The sequence below is a fragment of the Mustela nigripes genome, chromosome X (assembly GCF_022355385.1).
Source record: "Mustela nigripes isolate SB6536 chromosome X, MUSNIG.SB6536, whole genome shotgun sequence".
NCBI classification, from domain to species: Eukaryota; Metazoa; Chordata; class Mammalia; order Carnivora; family Mustelidae; genus Mustela; species Mustela nigripes.
The window spans coordinates 87612480-87635563 of record NC_081575.1 but is presented as its reverse complement, the minus strand read 5'-3'; the positions used below and the strand labels follow the sequence as shown (position 1 = coordinate 87635563).

Below are 23084 nucleotides of genomic sequence, written 5' to 3'. Positions count from 1 at the left end.
GCCAAGACCTAGGGCTGTGCTTAGATCTGAGCCCCCAGTGCCGTGGCCACATGCCCTCCTCCTGGTACCCCGATCGCCTGGAAGCCCAGCGCACGTGCCTGGGCTCTGGCAAAGCGGTATAGATTGTACATTTGGTGTCATGTCTAAGAGATCCATACCCTAGGTCCTGATGATTTCCTGGTAATTTTCTTTTCAAAGTTACATAATTTTATGTTTTACCTTCAAATCTAGGATATGCTTGGAGGTAATTTTTATATAAAATGTTAGATTTAGACTGACGTTCAATTTTTGCCCAATGGATGCCCAATTGTTCTATTACCATTTGTTAAGTGACACTATTCTTGTGGCACCTCGGTGGCTCAGTCAGTTAGGCCTTGGACTCTCGGTTTCAGTTCAGACCATGTCTCAAGGTTGTACTGAGGACCACACTGGACTTCATGCTCAGCTGGGGGTTCTGCTTGTGATTATTTCCCCTTCCCTTTCCCTCTGCTCCTTACCCCACTCACTCACTCTCTAAAATAAAATCTTTAAAAAATTATTCTTCCCTCATTGAATTGGGTTTGAACCACTGTCAGAAATCAGTTGGCTGTACAGGTGTAGGGCTACTTCTGAGCAATCTAATCTGTTCCATTGATCGCAGTCTAGTCCTCTGCCAGCACCACACTGTATTAATACCTACAGCTATATAAATCTTAACAAATGGGGTGGAATGATTTCTCCTGCTTTATTACAGCTTTTGAAAATTGTTTTCTCTGTTCTTATTCTTTTTGCCTTTCCATATATAGCCCAGGATAAGCTTTCCACACCCACAACAAATACTCCTGGGAATTTAACTGGAATTGGAGCAAATCCATAGATAAATCTGGGAAGAAATTACATCTTTACTTCGTTGAATCATCCAAACCATGAAGAAAGTATATCTCTCCATTTATTTAGATCTTGGAGTTCCTTCATCAGAGATTTATAGTTTTTACAAGGCTTAGAGATATTTCGTGGGATTTATACCTAAGAATTTCATTTTGTTTTGGGCAACTGCAAATAGCACCCTGTTTTTAACTGTGGTATCTAAGTGTTCTTTATCAAGTATATAGAAAAACAAATATAATTGGTTTTGGTCTGTTCATTTTACGTGGTTGATGAACTCACTTATTAGTTCTGAAAGTTTTGTTGTAGATCCTTGGGATTTGGTATATAGGCTTCTGTGTCTTCCTTTCCCTGCCTTATTGTGATGGCTTCCAGCACGAGGCTGAACAAGAATGGTAAGCATGAACAGCCTTGCCTTGTTCCCATTCTAAGAAGAAAAGCATTTTGAGTAAATTTTTGTGGAAAAAAAGTAAGGTCTATGTCCAGATGTCCAGTTGTACTAGCACTACTTGTTGAAAAGAACATCCTTTCACCATTGCCTTTGTTACTTAAAGATCAGCTGGCCATATTTGTGTGTATGTATTTCCAGGCTCTCTTTTCTACTGATTTGTTTTTTCTTTCATACATACTACACTGTCTTGATTATTCAACTCTAAATTAAGTACTGGAGTAAAGTCAGTCCACCAACTTTGTTCTCGGCTGCTTTAAGCAGTGATCTCTTATATCAGGAAAAAAAAGTTGAAATCAAAAATACATGTGTGCTGTCTTTCATGTTTACATATGCAATTACTTTTACTGGTACTTGTAGTTTGTTACTAACCAGTGTTTTTTTTTTTTGAGCCTAAAGGACTACTTTTACTATTTCTTGTAGGCCAGGTTTGCTAGTGACAAATTTTCTCAGTTTTATCTGAGAAAGTCTTGAACCTTCATTTGTGAGCTATTATTTTCCTGGATATGGAATTCTTGGTAGACCATCTCTTTCATCACTTTGAATAAGTTACCCTCTTGTCTTCTAGTCTCCATGGTTTCTGACAAGAGGTCTGCTCTTAACCTCATTAAGGATCCCTTGTACATGACGAGTTACTTCTGTCACTTTGACAGTTTGATTCTGAAATATCTTTGAGTTTACCCTACTTGGAGTTGGAGTTGCTTGGGTTTTTTGAGTGTGTAGATTTAGATCTTTCACATCTATGAAAATTTTGGTCATTGCTTCTTCAAATATTCTCTCCCTTTCTCTCCTCTCCTTCTGGGACTCCAGTTATACATATGTTCATGTGCTTGATGGTGTCCTACAGGTCTCTGAGGCTCTTGTAATTTTGCTCAACCTTTTTTTCTTTCTGTTCCTCAGCCTAAATAATCTTAATGGACCCATCCTCAAGACTGCTAACTCTGTTGTCTGCTCAAATCTTCCATTGAGTCCCTCCAGTAAAACAGTTTTGGTTTTTTGCACTTTTCTACTCCAGAATTCCTATTTGGGTCTCTTTTTAATTTCTCTTTATTGATAGTTTCTTATTTGGTGAAATTATTCTTATTCTCCTTTAGTTTTTTTAGACAGTTTTATTTCTTTGAACACATTTAAGATAGAGGATTTAAACTCTTTTTCTAGGGGGCACCTGGATGGCTCAGTTGGTAAAGCATCTGTCTTCAGCTCAGGACATGATCCCAGGGTCCTGGGATTGAGCCCTGCATCAGGCTCCCTTCTCATCAGGGAGCCTGCTTCTCCCTCTCTCTGTTGCTTCCCCTGCTTGTGTGCTCTCTCATTCTGTAAAATAAATAAAATCTTTAAAAAAATAAGCTATTTTTTCAGTAAGTCCAACAATTCAGTTTGCTCTATTGATTATTTCTATTGATTGCTTTTTTTTTTCATTAATGAGCCCTACTATGTTTCTTTGTATGTCTCAATTTTTTGTTGTTGTTGAAAACTAGGTGTTTTAAATAATGTGTCAACTTTGGAAGTTAGACTCTCCCTTCCTCTAGGTTTTGTTGTTACTGTGGCAGTTTCTGTTCTTACTTGTTTGGTTAAGTTTTTGGAATAAATTCTGTAAAGTCGGCAATCTTTGTTGTGTGTGGCCACTAAGTCTCTGCTTGGTTGGTTTGGTTGTTGCTCAGGCAGAGGCTCTCTATGCATTGGGGCATACTTTCAACCCTCAGGGAGTTGATAACTCTGCCTTAGCATTCAATTCCTACTGGCAAACCCTCAAAGTTGGTCAGAGTTCAGAGCTTAAGGCCTTGTTAGGTCTTTTCTGGGCATGTACACAGTCCTATGTATGTGCATGGCTTCCTTGATTCCCAAAGATATGTTTGTTTTTTTCAGAGCTCCTACAGACCTCTCAATATCCAGTTTTTCTTTTTAAGCTTTTAGGTTAGCTTTTTGTTTGCCCCAACTGTTACTCTACGACTTCAGGTAGCTATGAAATTAAACTGCCTTTAAAAATTTTCAACAAATGCCCCCAGGCAAAAGTTATTTTGCAGAAGGCAGTCTCTGAGTCAGACCAAATAAAGAGTGGTGTCCCTTCGAGGGAACTACCAGACAGGTCAGATAATGACAGTTTCATAGGCATGAGGCTTTCAAGGAACTTCATCCCTGTTCTGCCTCCTTTGGAGACTGCCTACCTCCTGGTTTGCACCATAATTGTGAACTCTTTTTTTCAGGGTTACCATGGAACTAGAGAGAGGAAGGTGGGAATGAGGTAAGCTCATTGCCACAAAGCTCACTGTTCTTAGCAAGAATCAGTGGTTTTTCCTGAATAAATTCTTCCTGCATAGCTGCAAACCTTTGGTTAATTTCCAGAGTTCTGAAAAAGTTGATTCTATTTTTGCCAGTTTTCCCCTTGCTTTTATGGAGAGGAGAACTGTCAAAGGCCCTTACTCCTCCAATTTTGCTGACATCATCTGCTATCTGGGACTTTCAGAATGAGATATTCTTAAAGGCTAGGTAAATTGGGACCCAATCTATATTCTTTCTAGAAGACAATCTTCTTCCAAAATAAAAACTGCCTTTTTAAACTTTTAAAATTGAATCATAAAGAACTGAGTCCCTTCAAGATTTCAGAACTGTCAATTCAATTTCCATTTCTATATATCTTATGTTCCTTAAAATTTCCTTATAACAATTGCCCAAGTTAATTTTGATACCTATTTTTAAAACAAAAAAGTCAAATTTAATTAGTGGTTTAGTAGGGATAAAGAGATATAAGAGATAAAATGTGCACTCATTAAAAGTTTTAAGATATTCATCAAGGAATTTCATTAATGGAGGCTGTGTATGTATGTATGAAAATATCCTCTGATCAGAAGTAATATCCTAATATAAATTCAGCCAGCTTTCATTTAATAAAAACTTGCTATTCATCTCATGTTCATGGGCATCAATTTCATTTTTTCATACATGTGAAAGAAGAAATTCAACCAGTTAGGAATAATATGGCTTTTTAGGAATCTAATAAAAGCTACGGATTTCCTTCCTAAGAAAATGAACATGTATTTATAATTGAGCTTACAATTTAAAGGGTTCTTGGATATCCTATAACCTGTAAATTAAGAACCGCTACTGAAAAAAAATAGATTTTAATGGGAAAAATAGAAAACAGATATTCAAATAATTACATCTCCAGTGGAGCATCAAGAATTTCGAATATTAAAACATAAAAGTGGTCTCAAACTAATACATAGTATTTCATTTCAAAAGCTGCTTTGTAAATTATGTATTTTGTATTTATTACATGTTCTTATTAAAACAATGATTGAAGACTCTTTAACTGTAAGCCTCTTAAAAGTAGGTGCTCTTGGGCACCTGGGTGGCTCAGTTGGTTAAGCAACTGCCTTCCGCTCAGGTCATGATCTGGGAGTCCCCGAATCGAGTCCCATGACAGGCTCCCAGCTCCATGGGGAGTCTATTATTCCCTCTGACCTTTTCCCCTCTCATGCTATCTCTCATTCTCTCTCTCAAATAAATAAAGAAAATCTTTAAAAGTGGGTGCTCTTTGTATATGTCTTCATATTATAATAATCTGTCGAAGTAAAGAGCATATGTTAGGACCTCAGGTAACCCTTTACAAAACCCATTTTACTCAATAAAGTGTTTGAATACAAATGCACTAAAACAGGAAAAAATATTGAGGCAATGACAAGGCCAAATAAACCACAAAGACAAAAATTAAAAAATAAAATGGAAGTGATGAATCACTGAATTCTACTCTAGAAACAATACTACACTATATGTCAACTAAGCAAAATTTAAATAAAAAATAAATTTAAAAAGTGGAAAAAGGATAAAGAATAAAACAGATTTTAAATTATGTATGTATCGCTTGAGAGGCCTAATTAGAAGAGAATGTAACAGTAAATACAGCTATTTCTAGATATTTAAACTTATGGATGTCTTTTTACCGTGTTAAATTTCACTTCATAATATGTTTTTTCTTAATATAGCATCTCCTACACTTAGCCATGAATGAGGTCATATTTGGACCCTAACAGTTAGTAAATGGACTGGAAGGGCAAAAGGGTTAAGATGTTTTGCCGTCAGTGACTGGAAACAAGTTAACAGACATTGGGAAGGGGAAATTAGCCAGAGACTTTATAAATAAAATATTTATTATATATATCTTAAGATGTGTCCAGGTTAAAGTAAGATAGTGTAAGCATGAACAGTAAGAGGATATGGGAGCACCCCTGGAGGGAAGGAAGGGCAGAAAGGAAGGGGGAAAGAAAGAAAGAAAGAAAGGGAAGGAAAGAAAGGAAAGGTGGGTGAGTAATGGAATTTTGATTTTGCTTCTTCGTCACTGTGCCGAAGAAGACAGGAAAACTACATTTCGGGGCCATTATATAGACTATATAAAGGACAAATGGCACATTCTCATTTGAGTAGCAATAAACTCTTATCAGAACTAGATAAAATCATAAGTAATAATCAGAATTCAACTGCTATCATTTACTATCTATAGGATGTGGCCCTTCTATAGGATAAATGAAATGACCTGGCCTTGTCTTCAGAACTGGACTTGAAGACATTTATATAGCAAAAGCAATGCCAAAACAATGAAGGAATGAACTACAATTTCAGTGACAGGCTCCCATATATTAGGTAAAGACAAGACAAACTCTGAGACATGGATTACATCCCAACCCTCCCCGTCCCACCCCCACCTCTTTTTTGTTAAGTTTGGCATTTGACTCCCTAAGTAGGTAAAAATGGGAAAAAAAAAGGGTCAGCCTGGAAGCTGGAGTCTATAGTGCCAGAGATCCCTTGCTGAAGAAATCTGTCAATAAACAATCTCAGCAAACTGAGAAAGTAATCAATTGCCTCCCTAAAAATGTCTTTAGCCTGAAGAGATTCAGAATTAGATATAACAATGAGCTAAATCAATATAAAATTGGTATATTGAGTAACTGATTTAGACTTGTGATTTTAAACTAGACTCTAACCATATCAACAGTAACAAAACATTAAGAGAAAGATTCAACACATGTATAGGTTTAATAAACTATGTTCAAGACCTAGGAAGGTTTTATTCATTGACAACTGAGGTAAACAAAATCACATACAGTATATTAAACTTAAATCCAGCTAAGTTTTAGGAAACATAATTAAGTTGCAAAGCCTGCTTGGAAGTAAATTTTAAATTCTGCTAAATTCATAAAATAATTCATATTAAAAAGTAATAATAGCCAATTCCAGAGAATGAAACCATGAGATCTAAAACCTCTGAATCTTACCATAACATTTTAAGGATTAAAGCACTTAAAAAAAATCAGTGCTTTTTGTGAGTAACAACTTCTAAGACTCTTCTATAATCAGTATATGGATAATAATAATAATAATAATTCAAAGGGTTAAAAAAGTATTTAAAAGCAGGGATCCTGAAAAAAGATCTACAGAAACAGATTAACTTGGAGCACACGGAAGGTGGAATTCTACTTTCCACAGTCAGGATAACTGGATAAAATATAAATAGGCTACTCTGCCTTAGGTTTTCCAACTTCAGTGACCAATTGCATTGTTCCTGGCGGGGGGGGGGGGGGGAGACTGTAGGAGGGTAGCTTTTACTGCACTGTTAAATAGCCTGTATTTGGAAGACAGGATAATTAGAAAAATAAATACAATCAATTGTACCAGCTGAAGTAGGAGCACACTGGAACTGTGGCCAGGTGAAGCAAGGATGATATAAAAAATAACTATATAAAAAATAAGTAACTTTAAAATGTTTACCTACTGTTTAAAAACATTTACATATAAATATGATTAACCATATCAATGTCTTAAAACCAAAGTTTAAGTCCTGCACATCATAACCGTACTGATCTTTCCAATTGAACTTATGCACTCTAAGTGACTTAAGCCAAATGGGATATAGGAGCCTTTAGTACTATTAGACCATGATTGTAAAGGTGGTAAGTTATGGATTTGGAGGGAATTCATCCTAGTTTCTTTTGAACTGCAATGATCACATCTTTGCCATTATTTCCCCTCCCTCCCTTCCCATCCCATCTTCCATACCACAGGACTCAAAATTAAACCTTATAAATAGATATCTAGATTTCACTTCTTCCTGGTCAAAAACAATAGGCCTAGAGCAATGTGTTTCTATAACTGTAAATTACTCTAGCTATCTTTCAAATACCATGTTCTAAAACTGACAAACTAGAATGAAATTTAAACTGTCTCCACCCACTTCCCACTACATTAAACCCACCACTTCCCCACCCCCAGATGAAAGTTAGGTTGATAAATGGATTTTGGAGATGAAATAAAGCCAGACATCAAATAACTTACTTGAAATCCATCTCTTACCTTCTGTACTTAACCCTGGACTTGATGTGAACTTGGCTACATCAACAATTTTTACAGCAAATTGCTGCCCAGTTTCTCTGTTGATACATCGTCGTACAACACTGAAGGGACCCCTTTAAAAAAGAAAAAGGCCAAGTTTAATTCATTGCTTTTAATTAATGTCCCCATCAACATCTTACTGATGTTTCAGTGTCTACTATGGCTGTAGTTTAGGATCAAATTTAAGTACAACAATTTTGAACATGTTTTTCTACAATCCATGAGGTAAATAATTCATGTTATTAAACCAGAAAAGAAAGCAAATCTGTATTTAGAAATGACTTATGAAAATTCTTATTATTCTTATACTCAAGGCAAATAATTTTTGTAATATTCTACATATATTATCAACATCTTAGAGTAAGAAATCACAGTGGCAGTACACACAGCTTTTACCTTTTGAAGCAGTAACTGAAGTCATTCTTGACCCCTTCCACTTTCACCTCACCTACTACCTACCCAATCTTCATTAACAAGGCCACTGACTTTCAACTCTCTCTCAATCCTCTCCACCTCTCTCCATGTAACATACCCAGATCTAAGCTACTACCATCGTCTACCAGGACTGCTGAATAACTTGCTTCTCCCACTCATTCTTGGAGTCATGTTTTAAAAATGGAAATCTGATCTTATATTTCTGCTCAAAATCCCACAGGAAAGAAGGTATTTTCAATGCACATATTTAGCTAAGAACCAAAACACATAAATAATTCCCAAATAGGAAAATATACCCCAGTAAAGTCTGGCCAAAATACTCGAAGAGGCACTTCACAAAGAGAAAGCCCTGCATGATTTTGCCTCCAAGAGCCTCTCCAGTCTCACAAGACATGACAGAGAAATACATCTTCCTTAAGTTTCAAATTGGAATTGTTCTAAATTACCATAGAAAAGGAAGTACTTTCTGCCAGAAGAGCCACTGGGCTACTCATCTGAGTCACCCAGTTCTCTCCCTAAACTGGTGGCTTTTAATACTGGCCATACAATTGAATTCACTGGGATGATTGATTAAAACACCAATGCCCAGGCCCATGCATTACATACACACACACATGAGTACACACAGTTCCTTGCGATTAATAGTTATCAAGTAAGTATCTGAACCAAAGATAATCCAAAGATTGAATTGTATATGGACATGCTTGAATTGACTACTGAATAATACAGAACATAATAGCAATATACTGTAGCAATTTATCTGAAAGCAAGTTTAGTTTAAGTCATTAAATACATGTACATGTATACACAGGTATATCCCTCCCACCAGGAAAAGTAACACCCTCATTAGCTTTTACAGGTAAAAACAGTACATGTGGATGCCCATGGTCAATCAGCAGGTAAGTTCTTCATTTACATTGGGGCACTTGTGATCCTGCTTGCCTTAAAAGAGTTTGTCTTTCTCTCAATAAGGGGACAAGAAAAAAAAATATAACCTAACCCAGACTTAAACATTTCTCTAACATCATATGAATTAGTTGATTTCACTGTGCCATCATCTGGACATCTATTACACCACAGCCTCAAATCTCTCTCTTCAAGCAACCTAACAAAGCTCAACTGGAAGGAAGAAAAGTGGTAATAATGTGCCTTTCAGAACTCTGAAGAAAGAGGACCTTTTCAAAAACCACTCCAAACTGCTCAAAGATTTTGCTCTAAGAGAAGACAATACAACAAAGTGAGACAGGACTCCCACAAACGTTTTCATTCTCAATCTGGATGTCTTACTTGTGACTACTTATCCTGACAACAGCAAGCAATTTCAGGAAATGCTTATTGTAATTTGTTTTTGTCCATATATAAGCCCTTGGGATTCTATTTATATATACATTCCTATAGTGTGCTTCAATTCACTACATCTTTTAGAAAATTTCCAAGATCCATATGCAGGATTATTTGTGGACAACAGAGTCAATTTTTAACTTTTTCCTGTTTGATGCAAGGTGAGGAAGAAAAGCATAGCGTCTCTCCCTGCCCTTTTAGTAATAGTAAAATGAAGAAAGCTACAGAAAAAGGAGAGAAAAGGGAATTTGGGGGTGGGGGGGAGAGGCATTTAAGTCTATGAATAAAAGTCAAACCCAATCCTCAATTCTTTAGGCTAATTCTATAATGTGAAGCAAGGAAAAAGAGTTTATTAACTACTGATGACCTGAAGACAGGTCAAAAAGTAAGGCGTTTCAATGGCACCCAAGAAGTTAGCAAAAGTGAATCAAATTTAGTACACAAAAAGACACTGAAATATACCTTAAGTTTTTCTTATGATTTAATCCATCAACCAGATGCTCAGTGGAAATTGATAAAAATTTAAAGGGGTATACAGGATTTGAGTACCATTATTTGGTTGATAGGTTGAAAATGGGCAAGTAATACTCTGAATATTCTGGCTTGGTTTCCCATCTTCAAAAAAGAGGGTGTAATAAAGTATGTGTAGTACAGTAATTGTTTTACATTTATTATACTTGAATGATATTTTAAGGAACAGCAAAAATTCAGAGGGCCTAAGTCTGGCCATTCATCTGGCCAAAACTCTTCCATGCTTGAAATTTCACCCATACGTGGTTTTTTTTCCGGGGGAGGGGGGTATCCTATGGTACAGATGGTTCTCGAGTATTTATGTGGAGGAAAATATTGACAGATAGTAGTAAGCCACCATCATAAGCTATTATCTTTCTCTTATTTCTACTAATTCTGGCCAGCATGTTAATCAAGATGAAATAAGATAATTGATAGCACTTCAGATTTGATAAAATAGATGTTCCCTCTTCAACTTTTATTTATTTATTTATTTATTTATTTATTTATTTATTTATTTTTAAGGATTTTATTTATTTATCAGAGAGAGAGAAGGGGAGAGAGCAAGCACAGGCAGACAGAATGGCAGGCAGAGGCAGAGGGAGAAGCAGGCTCCCCGCTGAGCAAGGAGCCCGACGTGGGACTCGATCCCAGGACGCTGGGATCATGACCTGAGCCGAAGGCAGCTGCCTAACCAACTGAGCCACCCAGGTGTCCCCCCTCTTCAACTTTTAGAATGATTTTCGATTAGGATTGTGGCAGAAAGTTCCATCTGAGGCAGGTGGCATCTTGCAGAATTCTGGTTTTTTTTTTTTTTTAAGATTTTATTTATTTGATGGAGAGAGAGAGATCACAAGTAGGCAGAGAGGCAGGCAAAGAGAAAGGGGGAAGCAGGCTCCCCACTGAGCAGAGAGCCCGATGTGGGGCTCGATCCCAGGACTCTTGAGACTAGGACCTGAGCCGAAGGCAGAGGCTTAACCCACTGAGCCACCCAGGTGCCCTAGAATTCTGTTTTTAAGTAAAAGGTCAATGAAACCAGAATATGTTGCAAGTGAATAAATATTGTTGGACCATGGCCTATGGTTCTGAAAAGAATGCAGCTGTGTCTCTATGCAGTCAGAGGGTCCTCTCCTCTGGTACTCATTTATGTGAAAAAAGGTTAAGTCTAGGAAATGAGCAATTAAAAAAACGATTTATTTATTATTTGAGAGAGAAAAAGAGAGAAGAGGGAGAGGGAGAGAATCCTTAAGTAGACTCCTTGCTGAGCAGGGAGCTCAACACAGGGTATCAGGAACTGCGCTAAAATCAAGAGTCGGATGCTTAACCAAATGAGTCACCCAGGCGCTCTGGAAAGGAACAATTTTGATACCAAAAGTAAATACATCAAAAAAGGACACTAGAATTAAGGTTGAAATCAAGCTAGAATATGGCATATTGGTTTCCAGGATAACAGATTTAACACAATGCATCTAATTCATCTTCCTCCCCAGACCCCACTAAAATGATACCAAAGGGGCTATCACTTTTGAAACTAGAAGTGACAGTAGTAATACTCAAATTTGGGAAGCAAAAAAGCAGTGGTGGAGTAGTGGTAACTGACTTAGTAGAGTCAGGAAAGCTGAAGTGCAAAGAGAAAATAAAGCAAGTTCATAAACCAAACACATTCTATACTCCAGAATCCTCAAGAAACTCTTGAGCTGGCTGCACCAGATAACCCTGGAACTAGAAGGAGGGGCTAAAAGAAGAGGTTTGAAAGAAATCTCTAGAGCAGCAGTTAGAGCCCGAGGCCCCCTCCATACCCACACTCCATCCCACCGTGCAAAGGCCCTACCATCATTTTATCAGAGACCCGCTCTACAAAGGGTAAAACATAGGGTCTGAGAACTGGGGCACAAGGCAGTTGAGGAAGTGGGTAAGAGTAAATGGAAAGCTACGGGATTGAGTGATCACACACAAACTGAATACAGACAGCCCCACCTCTTTTCTCCTTAACAGGGGGTTGTAAGAAGCTACAGCTTTAGCCTTCAGGCAGGAGGAGAAAAGATTTTCTGTTGTGTACCTGACCAGGCCAGAAGGAAAGACCTATAGATAATGACTTGAATTGCTCAACAAGCCCCACCCACAAGTTCAGAGCTGTCAATCAGCTTTCAGCCCCCTATTGCAGGATTTCCAACCTCATCACTACTGACATTTTGAAAGCCTGGATAGGTCTTTACTGGGCAAGGATATCTCTGCATTGCAGGATGCTTAACAGCAATCCAGGCAGCACCCCTGACCAAGTTCTGACATCCAAAAATGTCTCCAGACATTGTCCTATGTCCCCGGGGGGGTGGGGGTGGGGTAAAAACTGGCTCCAGCTGAGAACCACTGCTCTATTCCTAGTCATAAGTACACCTCCAAACTTCCAAGATATCTGGAGAATAGTCTGTAATTTGGAAGATAGAGGTCACAAAACAGAAAGAGCAACCTAAAGGAAAAAAGACTAAACAAACAAAAAAACCCTTCAGACTACCATGAATATCCTCAGAAAGCTATTATAACTATGAAACAAAACCAGAACTTTCAGAAAAGAAAAAAGGGGCACTTTTTTAAATTAATTTTTAAAATTTATTGTCAGCGGAACAGTATTCATTGTTTTTTGCACCACACCCAGTGCTCCATGCAATCTGAGCCCTCTGCAATATCCACCACCTAGTTCCCCCAACCTCCCACCCCCCACCTCCCACCCCCGCCCAAAAGAAACAAGTTAAGAAATTTAAAGCTCAATAGAAGGGCTAGAAAATAACTTTGAGGAAATAGCCCAGAAAGTAAAGCAAAAAGAACAAAAAAATGGAGTGGAAGAACACAAAAGAATCATCCAAGAAAATTTCCCAGAACTTAAATCAGGAGTTTCCCAAATTGAAAGGACCCACCAAATACTCGACAAAATAGATCATAGGCCCACGTCCACACATGCCATTGTGAAACCTAAAATCACTGTGATTTCCATTTCTAGAAGTAGAAGGAAGGATGGTGTGCTGGGAGGGGAGGATCATATGGTTCACACAGAAAGATCAGGAAGCAGAATGGCTTCTAAGTTCTCAATGGCGATACTAAAAGCAAGAAGACAATGGAGTAACAACTTCAAAATCATGGAGGAGATTTCTAACTTTTAATTCTATATCCAGTCAGAAAAATCAATAATCACAAAGACATTTTCAGACATGAAAAAGCTCAATAAATTACTCACAATGCATACTATCTGAAGAAGTTATTTTAAGATATGTTTGCCGAAACAAGAGACTAGATCAGCAGAAAGGATGTCAAGAGACAGCAAAGAGGAGACCCAACACAGGAGATGCATATACTCCCCAGGAGTATAAGGGAGACTTTGGGCTGACAGCAGGAGAGGTTAACCAGTCCAAACTGTGAGCTGTCGAAAATTCCCACTGCCAATGATCCCCTAACCCCAAAACAAGGAGAAGTAGGTGTGCTGGGCCCAGATTCTTCTGTTTGGCTTTTTCCGACCAGGGGCTGTTAAGATTCCTGCTCTTCTCTGCTGCCTGGATTAGCAGAAGACGGTCATTTTGCTCCACAGCAGTTGGTATATTCCTGAGAGCTGGAGGCGGTCTTAGGGGACTGAAAAGCAGGAGAATGCACAGCAGCCCAAGCCCCCTGATCATATCCCTGCAGAACAGTAAACCAGCCCCCATACATAGCACTGGTGTCCTGTCTGTGAGGAGCCCCGTGTCATGGGATTTACTTGGGACCTTGCCAGCTGACTTCCCAGACAGGGCTCCTATATACTCTCAGGGTATCTGAAGCCAGACTGTGACCAAGAGGCTCTGTTCAGCTTTTCTTCTCCTGAGAATCTTCATACAATACTGGTAATATTGCCCTTTCCTTACATACCTAAGTTTGTCCTCATTACTTAGTTTTTAAAGACTAAATAATATACTCTTTGGACATACATAGCTAGGTGGTCAATCTATAAAGAAAACCAAAAGGAATGATTAATATAAAAGCCAGGATAGCAGTAGGGGGGGGGGGGCGTTTTCGGGAAGGGGCATACAAAGCGCTTTTAAAGGTACTTAGAAATATTCCCTTTCATCACCTGGATGATGGATTCATGAGTTTTCATTTCACTACTTTTAATATACACACATACTTAATACAATCCTCCATACATCTATTTCATAGTTTAAAAAGTGTTTTTAATGGCTTAGAGGTATATCTCTAAGATCTTGCTAATCAAAAGTCTTAATTTTGTTCACATATCTGTACAAATTATTTTAAGTGACTTGACATACATAAATGAAACCAATGTTTAGATCTCAAATATTAAGTTTATAATGTTATTAAGTTAATATGAATTAGGTTCACTGTAACAGTATGAACTTCTTGTCCATATCACAGGTCTAGAAGCTTCACTGCTTTATAACAGATTATGCATCATACCACAAGGATACAGGAAAACCATGAAGAAAAAGAAACACCAATTAACAAAAGGAAAGAAACAGATGGGGGAAATAAAGACAAAGAACAAATTCATATTTCATATATATATATATATATTTACACACACAAACACACAGTTGATATATAGTCAATCCTAATTACTTGTAGAGTATTTACAAAGTCACTTACTAACATTTATTTGTAACCCCAAATCAATACCCACTGTATTTTCACAGTCATTCACAAACACATGCCCAACAGTGAAATACCTGAGTTGCCTGATGTGGATGTTACCAGCTAAGGGTGAACAAAGTGACACTCAGCCTTCATGTTTCAGTTGCCATACTGTAAGCAAGTGTCCTTTTTGCCATTTAGTGCATTTTTTACACTTTGTGCCTCTTGTTGGTCATTTCACTGTTTAAAATGGCCTTCCAATGTGATGCTGAAGGGCTGTCTAGCTAAGTGCAAGAAGGCTGTGATGTGCCTTAAGGAGAAAATACATGTGTGAGATGAGCTTCATTCAAGAATGAATTACAGAGCTGTTAGTATTGATTGAAGGTTAATCCATCAACAATATATATGAAATAAGGTATCTTCAAACAAAAATACACATAAGACAGGTTATATATTGATTAGTTAAACAGGTGACCAACAGCTCGCAGGAGCATAACCCTGTACTGCCCCTAGGAGCAGGGGTTCAGCATTCATTTAGTGTTTGGGGCAACTTCATAGAACATAGCTGTGGGAAATAATATCACCTGTGTGTGTGCATGTATGCATATGCATACACATAAACACGTGTGTATTTGAGTTATGTAATGTATATTTATAATATGTAGTATTATGCTACATTTAGAATATACACTCAATGAGTACCTGGTATATATTAGACCCTCGGTAAGTATTTGGTGAATGATGGATCAAAAATAAACTAGGAATGAGCAAAGCCACTGATAAACTTATCATAGCACACAATTTTACAAAAGTATATAAAACTGAAAAATTATGGTACGTTTAGCTATTTCTCTACCAATTTACTAAGTCTGTACTTTTCCTACGATTTTCTATATAGTTCTGATGTGAGTTGAGGGAAAAAAATGGTGGCTGGGTATAAAGGAAATAAATTACAAATACAATAATAACGACATTAGCAGTAAGAATGAAGTCTTAAGAACTACATTCTATAGACACACAAATATATATAAAAATAATACTTAATAAAGGTAATAGTGGTCTTTTCCTCTTATTTCTCCATTGTTAGTCATTGCCCTTAAAGAAGAGCTCAGATATGTCATTCCGTCAAGAAATGCTTTCCTTGTCTTCCTATAGTTTTATGGCAGTGATAGGGCAGGAATGTTGCTCTGACACTTGTTTTTCTCTTTAATACTTCTGGTGCCACCCCACCTGCAACACACATACTTATATATACACATACCAAGCTGGGTTACTTTAGGTACAGTGACTAAACCAAAGGAAAAAAGCTTGCCTAATCATATCTACTGCTAAAGAAATACATGAGATGGAAAATTATTAAAATCAAAGTCTCGGGAACTATTGCCTAAATGTTAACAATTAAAGACCTGGCACTTCGAAGAATTAAGCTCAGTATCATTCATATTGTTCCTTGAACATAGAAAGGGGAGGCTTATTTGAAAATTTGGCAGTGGCTCTCCAATAAGCTAAAAGAACAAATCTAGCTCAATTGTCAAAGCTGAGTAATTCAAAGAGTTAAGACTAACATTTACTAACTCGGTACTTATACTGGCATAATTAGTACCTCTGTCAAACCTTGATAGTTCAGTGAAAAGTTTAGTAGACCTTTCTTTAGATTTTATGTAGCACACCATTCTCTGGTCTACTCTATGCAGGATATATTCACCACTTTTATGAGAGGACTGACTGTAGAGTATACATAGTAATTTCTGCTAATCCAAAAGTTCTGGAAAACTTGACTGATATATATGTATATGTGTGTGTGTGTGTGTGCACTTGCATGCATGTGTTTGAAGGGCCATAGTAGGATATGGATTCTAAGTCTTGCTTAGCTCATATATGATGGAGCATGTATCAAGGAGACATGCTAAGAGGAGAAAAGAATATTGGATATTGAAGCACTGACATTAAAAAATTCTATTGATATTTGCACATTTTATTCATTTACTTCATTTTCCCCCATGGAAATAAGACCAGTAAAAATACAAATAAACAAATATCTATTTGTTCCTGAGGACAAGCAATTCTTGTCCTCAGGAAACACCTAATCTTACCAGATTACTGTTGGTACATATACATGATTTCAGTATAATGTTATAGAACAAGGAATTAAAACAGTATAATACCAATAATTTATTATTTGTGGAAAGGAAGGTGGTCAGAGGAAGCCTCTAAGACAGAAACACTTAGGAAGGCTTGGAAAGGTAAATACATTTTTCAGGCCAACAAGGGAAAGGGGAAAATTCCAGAAATTAGTAGAAGTATGTGGAATAGCCTACAGCCAAGTCAAAACATGGTTTGTGCTAGATACTACAAGCTATTTGGTATTGCTAGTTTGAAAAATCAGAGGGTGAGAAATAGCTAGAAAGAGAAAAAGGCAGAGGAGTGGAAGATGGGTTGAATAATGAATGGGGCCAGTTAGGAAGTTACTACTTTAGCCTAAGCATGAGGTGATAAACACTAAACCAACAGAGTACACGTAACAGAGATACTTAAACTGACAATGTAGTGGGGCACCTGGGTGGTGCAGTCGATTTGAGACACCGACTCTTGGTTTCAGCTCAGATGCTGATCCTGGGTTGTGGGACTGAGCCCCGTGTCAGGCTGTGATCCGTTCAGAGTCTGCTTGGGACTCTGTCTCTCCCTCTGCCTCTGCCCCTTCCCCTGTGATCGCACGTGCACTCTCTCTCTCAAATCAATTGTTTAAAAACATTGACAGTGTAATGAATGACCAGCTTGGGGCGGGGGCAGCTGAAAGAATGATTTACAGACTTCTGGCAACAGTGACTGAGTAAATAATGATACCATCAAATGAGAGGGGCTACATGACAAAGAGCTAGTAGAAAACTGAGAAAGGAGACACATGGTGGTATTTTCAAAACACTGATTCAAATCAAAATATGGATTTCCATGAACTATCCAGGAAGAGATTTACAGAGGACATTAGACAGGAATATGAAGTTCAAGGAAGGGGTCAACATGTAGATGAAGACAACACCAACCACCACTGACAGCATACCATTTGCCAAGCATGCTGCTAAGAACTTTACATGATTCTCTCCTTTGTCTATTGTAACAGCCAAGAAACAACCCCCCATTTTATAGATTCGGAAAACCGAGGCCAAGACAGGTTTTCTAGGGCCAGAAAGTGAATGGCTGAGTCAGGACTGGAACCAAAACATAAGGAACTCCAAGATCTAAGTTCTCAATCCCTGTACTCTGTAAGGAGGCACCAGTGAACAGGAGGTAACTTAAGCCATTCATGTGAACGAGATTACTTAAGAGTATAGACCAAAAAGGACAGAAGACAGAGCCCCAGAAAACACAAACATATCCCATTTCTCCAAAAGGAACTGCTAGAAACATCCCCCTCAGAAGGACTGCAAGAAGCCCAGAAAGACAAAGTGCTAAAGGCAAGCTCTTAGAACATAGTATGTTATAGAAATAGAGACACAAAACCAAGTGCTTAGCAGGGTCTGCCCTAGGCATGAACACATGGATTCTCCCCATTCCTCTCAAGGCAGGCACGAGAAAAGCCCAATTTTCATTTTTAAATTAAGAGCTGCACAGTCCCATTGTTATTTTCTACATGTGGGACTATTATGTCAGAAACTGACCCAAAGGAAATATTTCATAGAGAAACAACTTTTTGGAAACTTGCTCCTAACTTTCTACTAGTGTATAACTAGTACTAAAATTAATTATCACAATTGTCAAATTCTGCATGCATACTCTAGTCTTTAAAAACTGAAACTAAAAATTATGGAAGGCTGGCAGTATGAGGTTACATTGTAAATTATATTTATAAAAGGAGGGTGTTCTGTTAATATGCCACTAACATAGTTCTCCAAATGCTACATTATTCCTGTAATAGTATGTCTCCTGCCATTAGCTATTATTTGGGCCCAGAAGTTACTATCTTCGTTAATAGGTTGTTTTTTCACTGATACTTCTGTAGAGTACTGTTAATTTCTTCTCACTCAGAACCATGTTTTATGGATCTTCATAACAAGTTAGACCTAATCCTGAATTAAATAAAATTATCTCATTTAAGTTACATAAATTAGCGAAAGAAACCTCAAAGCCAGCAATATGCTCCTTTCTCTATTATTCATTTTAGTTGCAACAGGATTATGTAAAGTTTATATAGCAGCACAGAAACCAAAATGGATTTAGCTAACACTCTAAATTGGGGTTTCCCAAATTGGCATCTTGTGGAGTCCTTAAGGAATAAAAGTTTCTCTGTCAAGTCTGGCAAACACCATATAAAATACTTACCCCTCATCCCCGCCCCATATTCAAATGTGAAGACACATCAGCAGCTAAGTCTTGAAGTCAGAAAACCAGCATCTCTCCTTCATCCTCAACTCCCATCACCCATGCTGCACCTATTAATCATCAGTGTTCCCTGGAAAGCATGCTGGACTGGTGATCTAAATTTTAATATTTATAATCACACTACAAATTACAAAGTTTTAACTGCAGTGAGATATTCAGATTTCCAACTTTTCTCTGAAACAAATATTCTCCCACCCCCACAGGGCATATAAATTGTTGTTTAAATTCTTACAGAGAGGGAGATAATCCAATTGTTTGCTTAGTAAAGGATGGAAAAGATTTAACTATGCAATTTAAATGTCTATTCATTAATACTCCCAAAAGTAATTTACTTTTTACAATTGTTAATATAAGCATATTCAGCAGGCAATAATGTAACCTCTGGTCTTTTAACCAAAAAACAGTTAACAAAAAGGCAAAGCACACAAAGGAAATAAGCATTTATACCTAATTACCCAGCTCAGTGCAGGGCAGCAGAAAATAGGTTTTGAATCATAATTGTAGTAATCAGTTTTTAGGTCTAAAGAAGGAGATGATCTGGAAAATAACTGCTTTAGGGGAAAAAATAAGAAAAGAAGAGTATAAAATAAGTGGATATAAACTGTTCAGGCAAGACAGTAAAATCGAATATTCAGACATTTGGAGAATTTTTCAAGTTAGGTAAGAAAGCAAAGTCCCTGCATATTACAAGGAATATGCAAGTTAGTAAAGCTTATTTTTAACCAGTTTCCCAGGGATGGATCAACTGTGCTTTTCTAAGTATTTCCTTTTAATCAATAAGGCTTGTAAGAGAGCACAGGGGACAAGAGAAAAGGACTAGCACATTCCTCAACGCACAGGAAACTGAGCCCCTGCGCTTTTCAGTCTTTCTCCTGATCTCAGTTGAAGACCAACTCCACATTTCCTTCCAGTTGCTTAGCCAAAAGGTAAGGTACCATTCTTGATCCGTTTCTTTCACAGTCCAACTCCGATTCATAAGGTAATGCTCTTGGCTCTACTTTGCTGAGATCTTTATTTTCATTTGTTTCAAGAAAATTTGTAACCAACTGTTGGAACAGTTTTATGACAGCTGAATTAAAACTCCCATGGAATAATTCCAATATCTGATTCAAAGTCGGTATTGGCCTCAGCAGTATTGGCCTTTTCTCTTTCAAATTGTGGCTTTCCTGGTGCTTATTAAGTATCTTGGACACTGTGGTCTTTATTAGACTCTAGATCAAAGAGTCTTATATTTTAGCAGGTAGTCGTACTTGATCTCACTGGGTGACCTTAAAGGAGAACGGGGTGCAGTCAGAAGCTCCCAGGCCTGGGTCTCCTCTGCCATGGGGTGGACAGCAGGGAAACAAGTAACAGCTGCTACCGTGGCCTGGCCTTTGTTCTTGTTGCTGCTGTAGGCAGATCAGACGGCTGGGGCCTAGTTGTGGGAGGGGGACTGAAATGGCCAGGGCTTTGATGCTGCTGGCAGATCAGACCACCCACCAGGGCCCCAGGCTTTGCTGTTCTTGCTGGGACTCTGGGCAGATCAGACTGCCCACTGGGCTCCAGGTGTGGGGTCCCACTAAGTCTCTGTTAAGCTTTCCCTTGCTTGGGGAAAGGGGTTAGAGAAAGCAAGCTTTGTTTTTGTTTTCTGTGCCTTTGGTGGATCTGGGCAGTCGGTCTCTCCTACACCCAGTCCAGAAGTAAATGGGAGGTTAAAAAATGAACTCTCCACATTGTCATTCTTCAAGTACTGCTACTCTACCCTCTTTCTATTTCTGAACTATTTTATTGATGTCAGTTAAATAATTTCCAAGGTATTTATATTTGTATTTATAGGGCTGGAGCAGGAATAAGGGAGTCTAAACTATCTTGTCCCAGAAATGGAAGTCAGTACATTTTCAACCTCTTCTGTTCTAGCTGGTATTTGGAATCCATGTTATTCAAAATTCAGGAATGAGATGCAGTTCCTTTAAGTCCAATACAGCCAGTTAAAAATAGCAGTCATTAAACTTGTCAAGTCCATGCTATAGTTTCCAGGACTCCTGGCTCAGAATTTTAGTCTCAATCAAGTAACTGATGTTTCTCATCCTTCTGCAGTTTGAGGAATGCCGAGCTAGACAAGGTATACTAGAACAGGGGTATCTTTCTCTTGTCTCCACACACGTGTGCGCACACATTCATACTTGCACATTTGCTCACCCCGGCAGTCTTCTGGAATCTAAAAGGAGATCTAAGATACCAGAGTCTCTTTGGTGTATTTTAGTTATGCTGTATTGGTGGGAAAATGGTGTTTTTAATAATCTCATTATTTGATCCTACCTATTATAGAAAGTGAGGAAAGGTGGGGCATAGTAATTCCCATAAATAAGGTGATGCACAATCGAAGATCAGCTCTTAATAAAGGATCTGTTAGGTGACTAAACTAGTACTTTGAGGGCAGGGATTTTTGCTTATCCACACTGTTTCTTAGTATATAGAACTATGGGTGCCAATATGCTTGTGGAGACGCAAATGCTTTCTAGATGGACAAATGGACTCAAATCCATTTTAGGATGCACAAACAAGACCCATTAGCATAATTATATTTTATTTCATCTAAATTACAGTTAATAGCTTTCTAGCTCTTTAATCTCTTGGAGATTTTCACTTCTCTAGTAGAAATAAAACTTTTAACTTGTCAGTGCAAATTACTGAAAGGCAGGCAAAAGTTACAAAATCATACAACATGTTAATTTTTAAATAATTCTTTAAAAATACATTCTTTTGTTTTACTAGAAATGTGTGCCAGTTCAAAATCTTTCTAATGCTATTATAATTAAAACTCAAAAACCAGACTTTTTTACTTCTAACATGTAGTAACATCTGTTCTTAAGCACTTTGTTTTAATGATTTGAAACAGGCCTTGTAAACTTGAGGCATTTTACAAAAGCAGTATTTTGTAATGGCACAGACCCAAACATAGTTCCTAAAATTTAGAAAGCTTTGCAACCTAAAAGTTTATAAAATCAGCTGTGATAATGATTACCTCAAAATCAATTGAAGCTTTTTGTTTACTTGAATGTTTAAACAGTTTACTAAAACAAATGTTACTTTGTATAATCTGATAAGATTAAATATGAGCTTCAATCACAGTAACAGTTTACCACAAGATGTAACCAAATGGAAATAAACTATTTATTTTATTCATATGATCACTTTTTTGATGAAATTACAAATAAATAAGCTCAATTAAGAGTTACAAGACAAAGAAACTCCATGGCTCCTAATTAATGCTGGATTGAAGACTAAATTTTAAGCACAGGCTTAAATCATAAGCCTTAAAGCATAATATGAGATGATAAAATTAGAAACATTCTATAACCAATGACTAATAATCCACCCATTAAAAATCAATATATATGTAATTACCATTTACTGTCCCTTAACCAAATCCTTTATTTCATAGCGGCCATTAAAGAAAAAAAAAAAGGAATGAAGCATGCAGAATATCTAGCACAGATACAAAACAGATGGGTTGAGATCACATAAAAGAACATGATGTTGTTAACATATGAATTTTTGGGGGAGCTCCACCCAGTGACCGCTGAAATTTCAAAAGGGAAAAAATTATTCTACTAGTCCAGAATCCTTGCACGTGAAAACTATGTAATGAACTTACAACTTCCTTTTGGCATGCCCAAACAACCTACAGGTCCAAAAACACCAGCTGCAAATATTCCTTAAGTATGAAAAGTCGCTTTAAGAGAAGACACTTTAACTCTTGATAGACTTTTTCCTCTTTGAATCAAAGCCAACACAGCATAAACAGAGGATGGGCTTCAGAATTCCAAAGACTTGGGGCTGAATCCTGGATCTGCCCCTTACTAGGATGACATTTGGGCGGTCATTCAGTCTCTCTGAGTCCACTTTATTTAAACTGTGAAAAAGACAGCTACTTCAAAGAATTCTGAGGAGATAAGAGAAGGCATCTAGGCCTGTGCCTGACAGGCACAAGAGGGGACTTCTTCAGGGGGTCATCTGTTACTGGACAAGGATCTCTTTACTCCTCCTTCCCTACAAAATACGAGACATCTTCCATACTACTAAGGTGCCATTTCACTATCAAAACCAAGAATCAGGAAAGAATCAGGGAGAG

The 23084-nt window shown here is 37.6% G+C and overlaps 1 protein-coding gene across 1 annotated transcript in view; it reads right to left on the bottom strand.

The window, feature by feature from the left end:
- The window catches only part of CASK (calcium/calmodulin dependent serine protein kinase), a 357555-nt gene that overhangs the window by 287025 nt on the left and 47446 nt on the right, over positions 1–23084 (bottom strand). The window contains exon 2 of the mRNA XM_059385265.1: positions 7658–7770. Within this exon, the coding sequence (XP_059241248.1) occupies positions 7658–7770 (113 nt within the window). The remainder of the gene's footprint in view (positions 1–7657; positions 7771–23084) is intronic.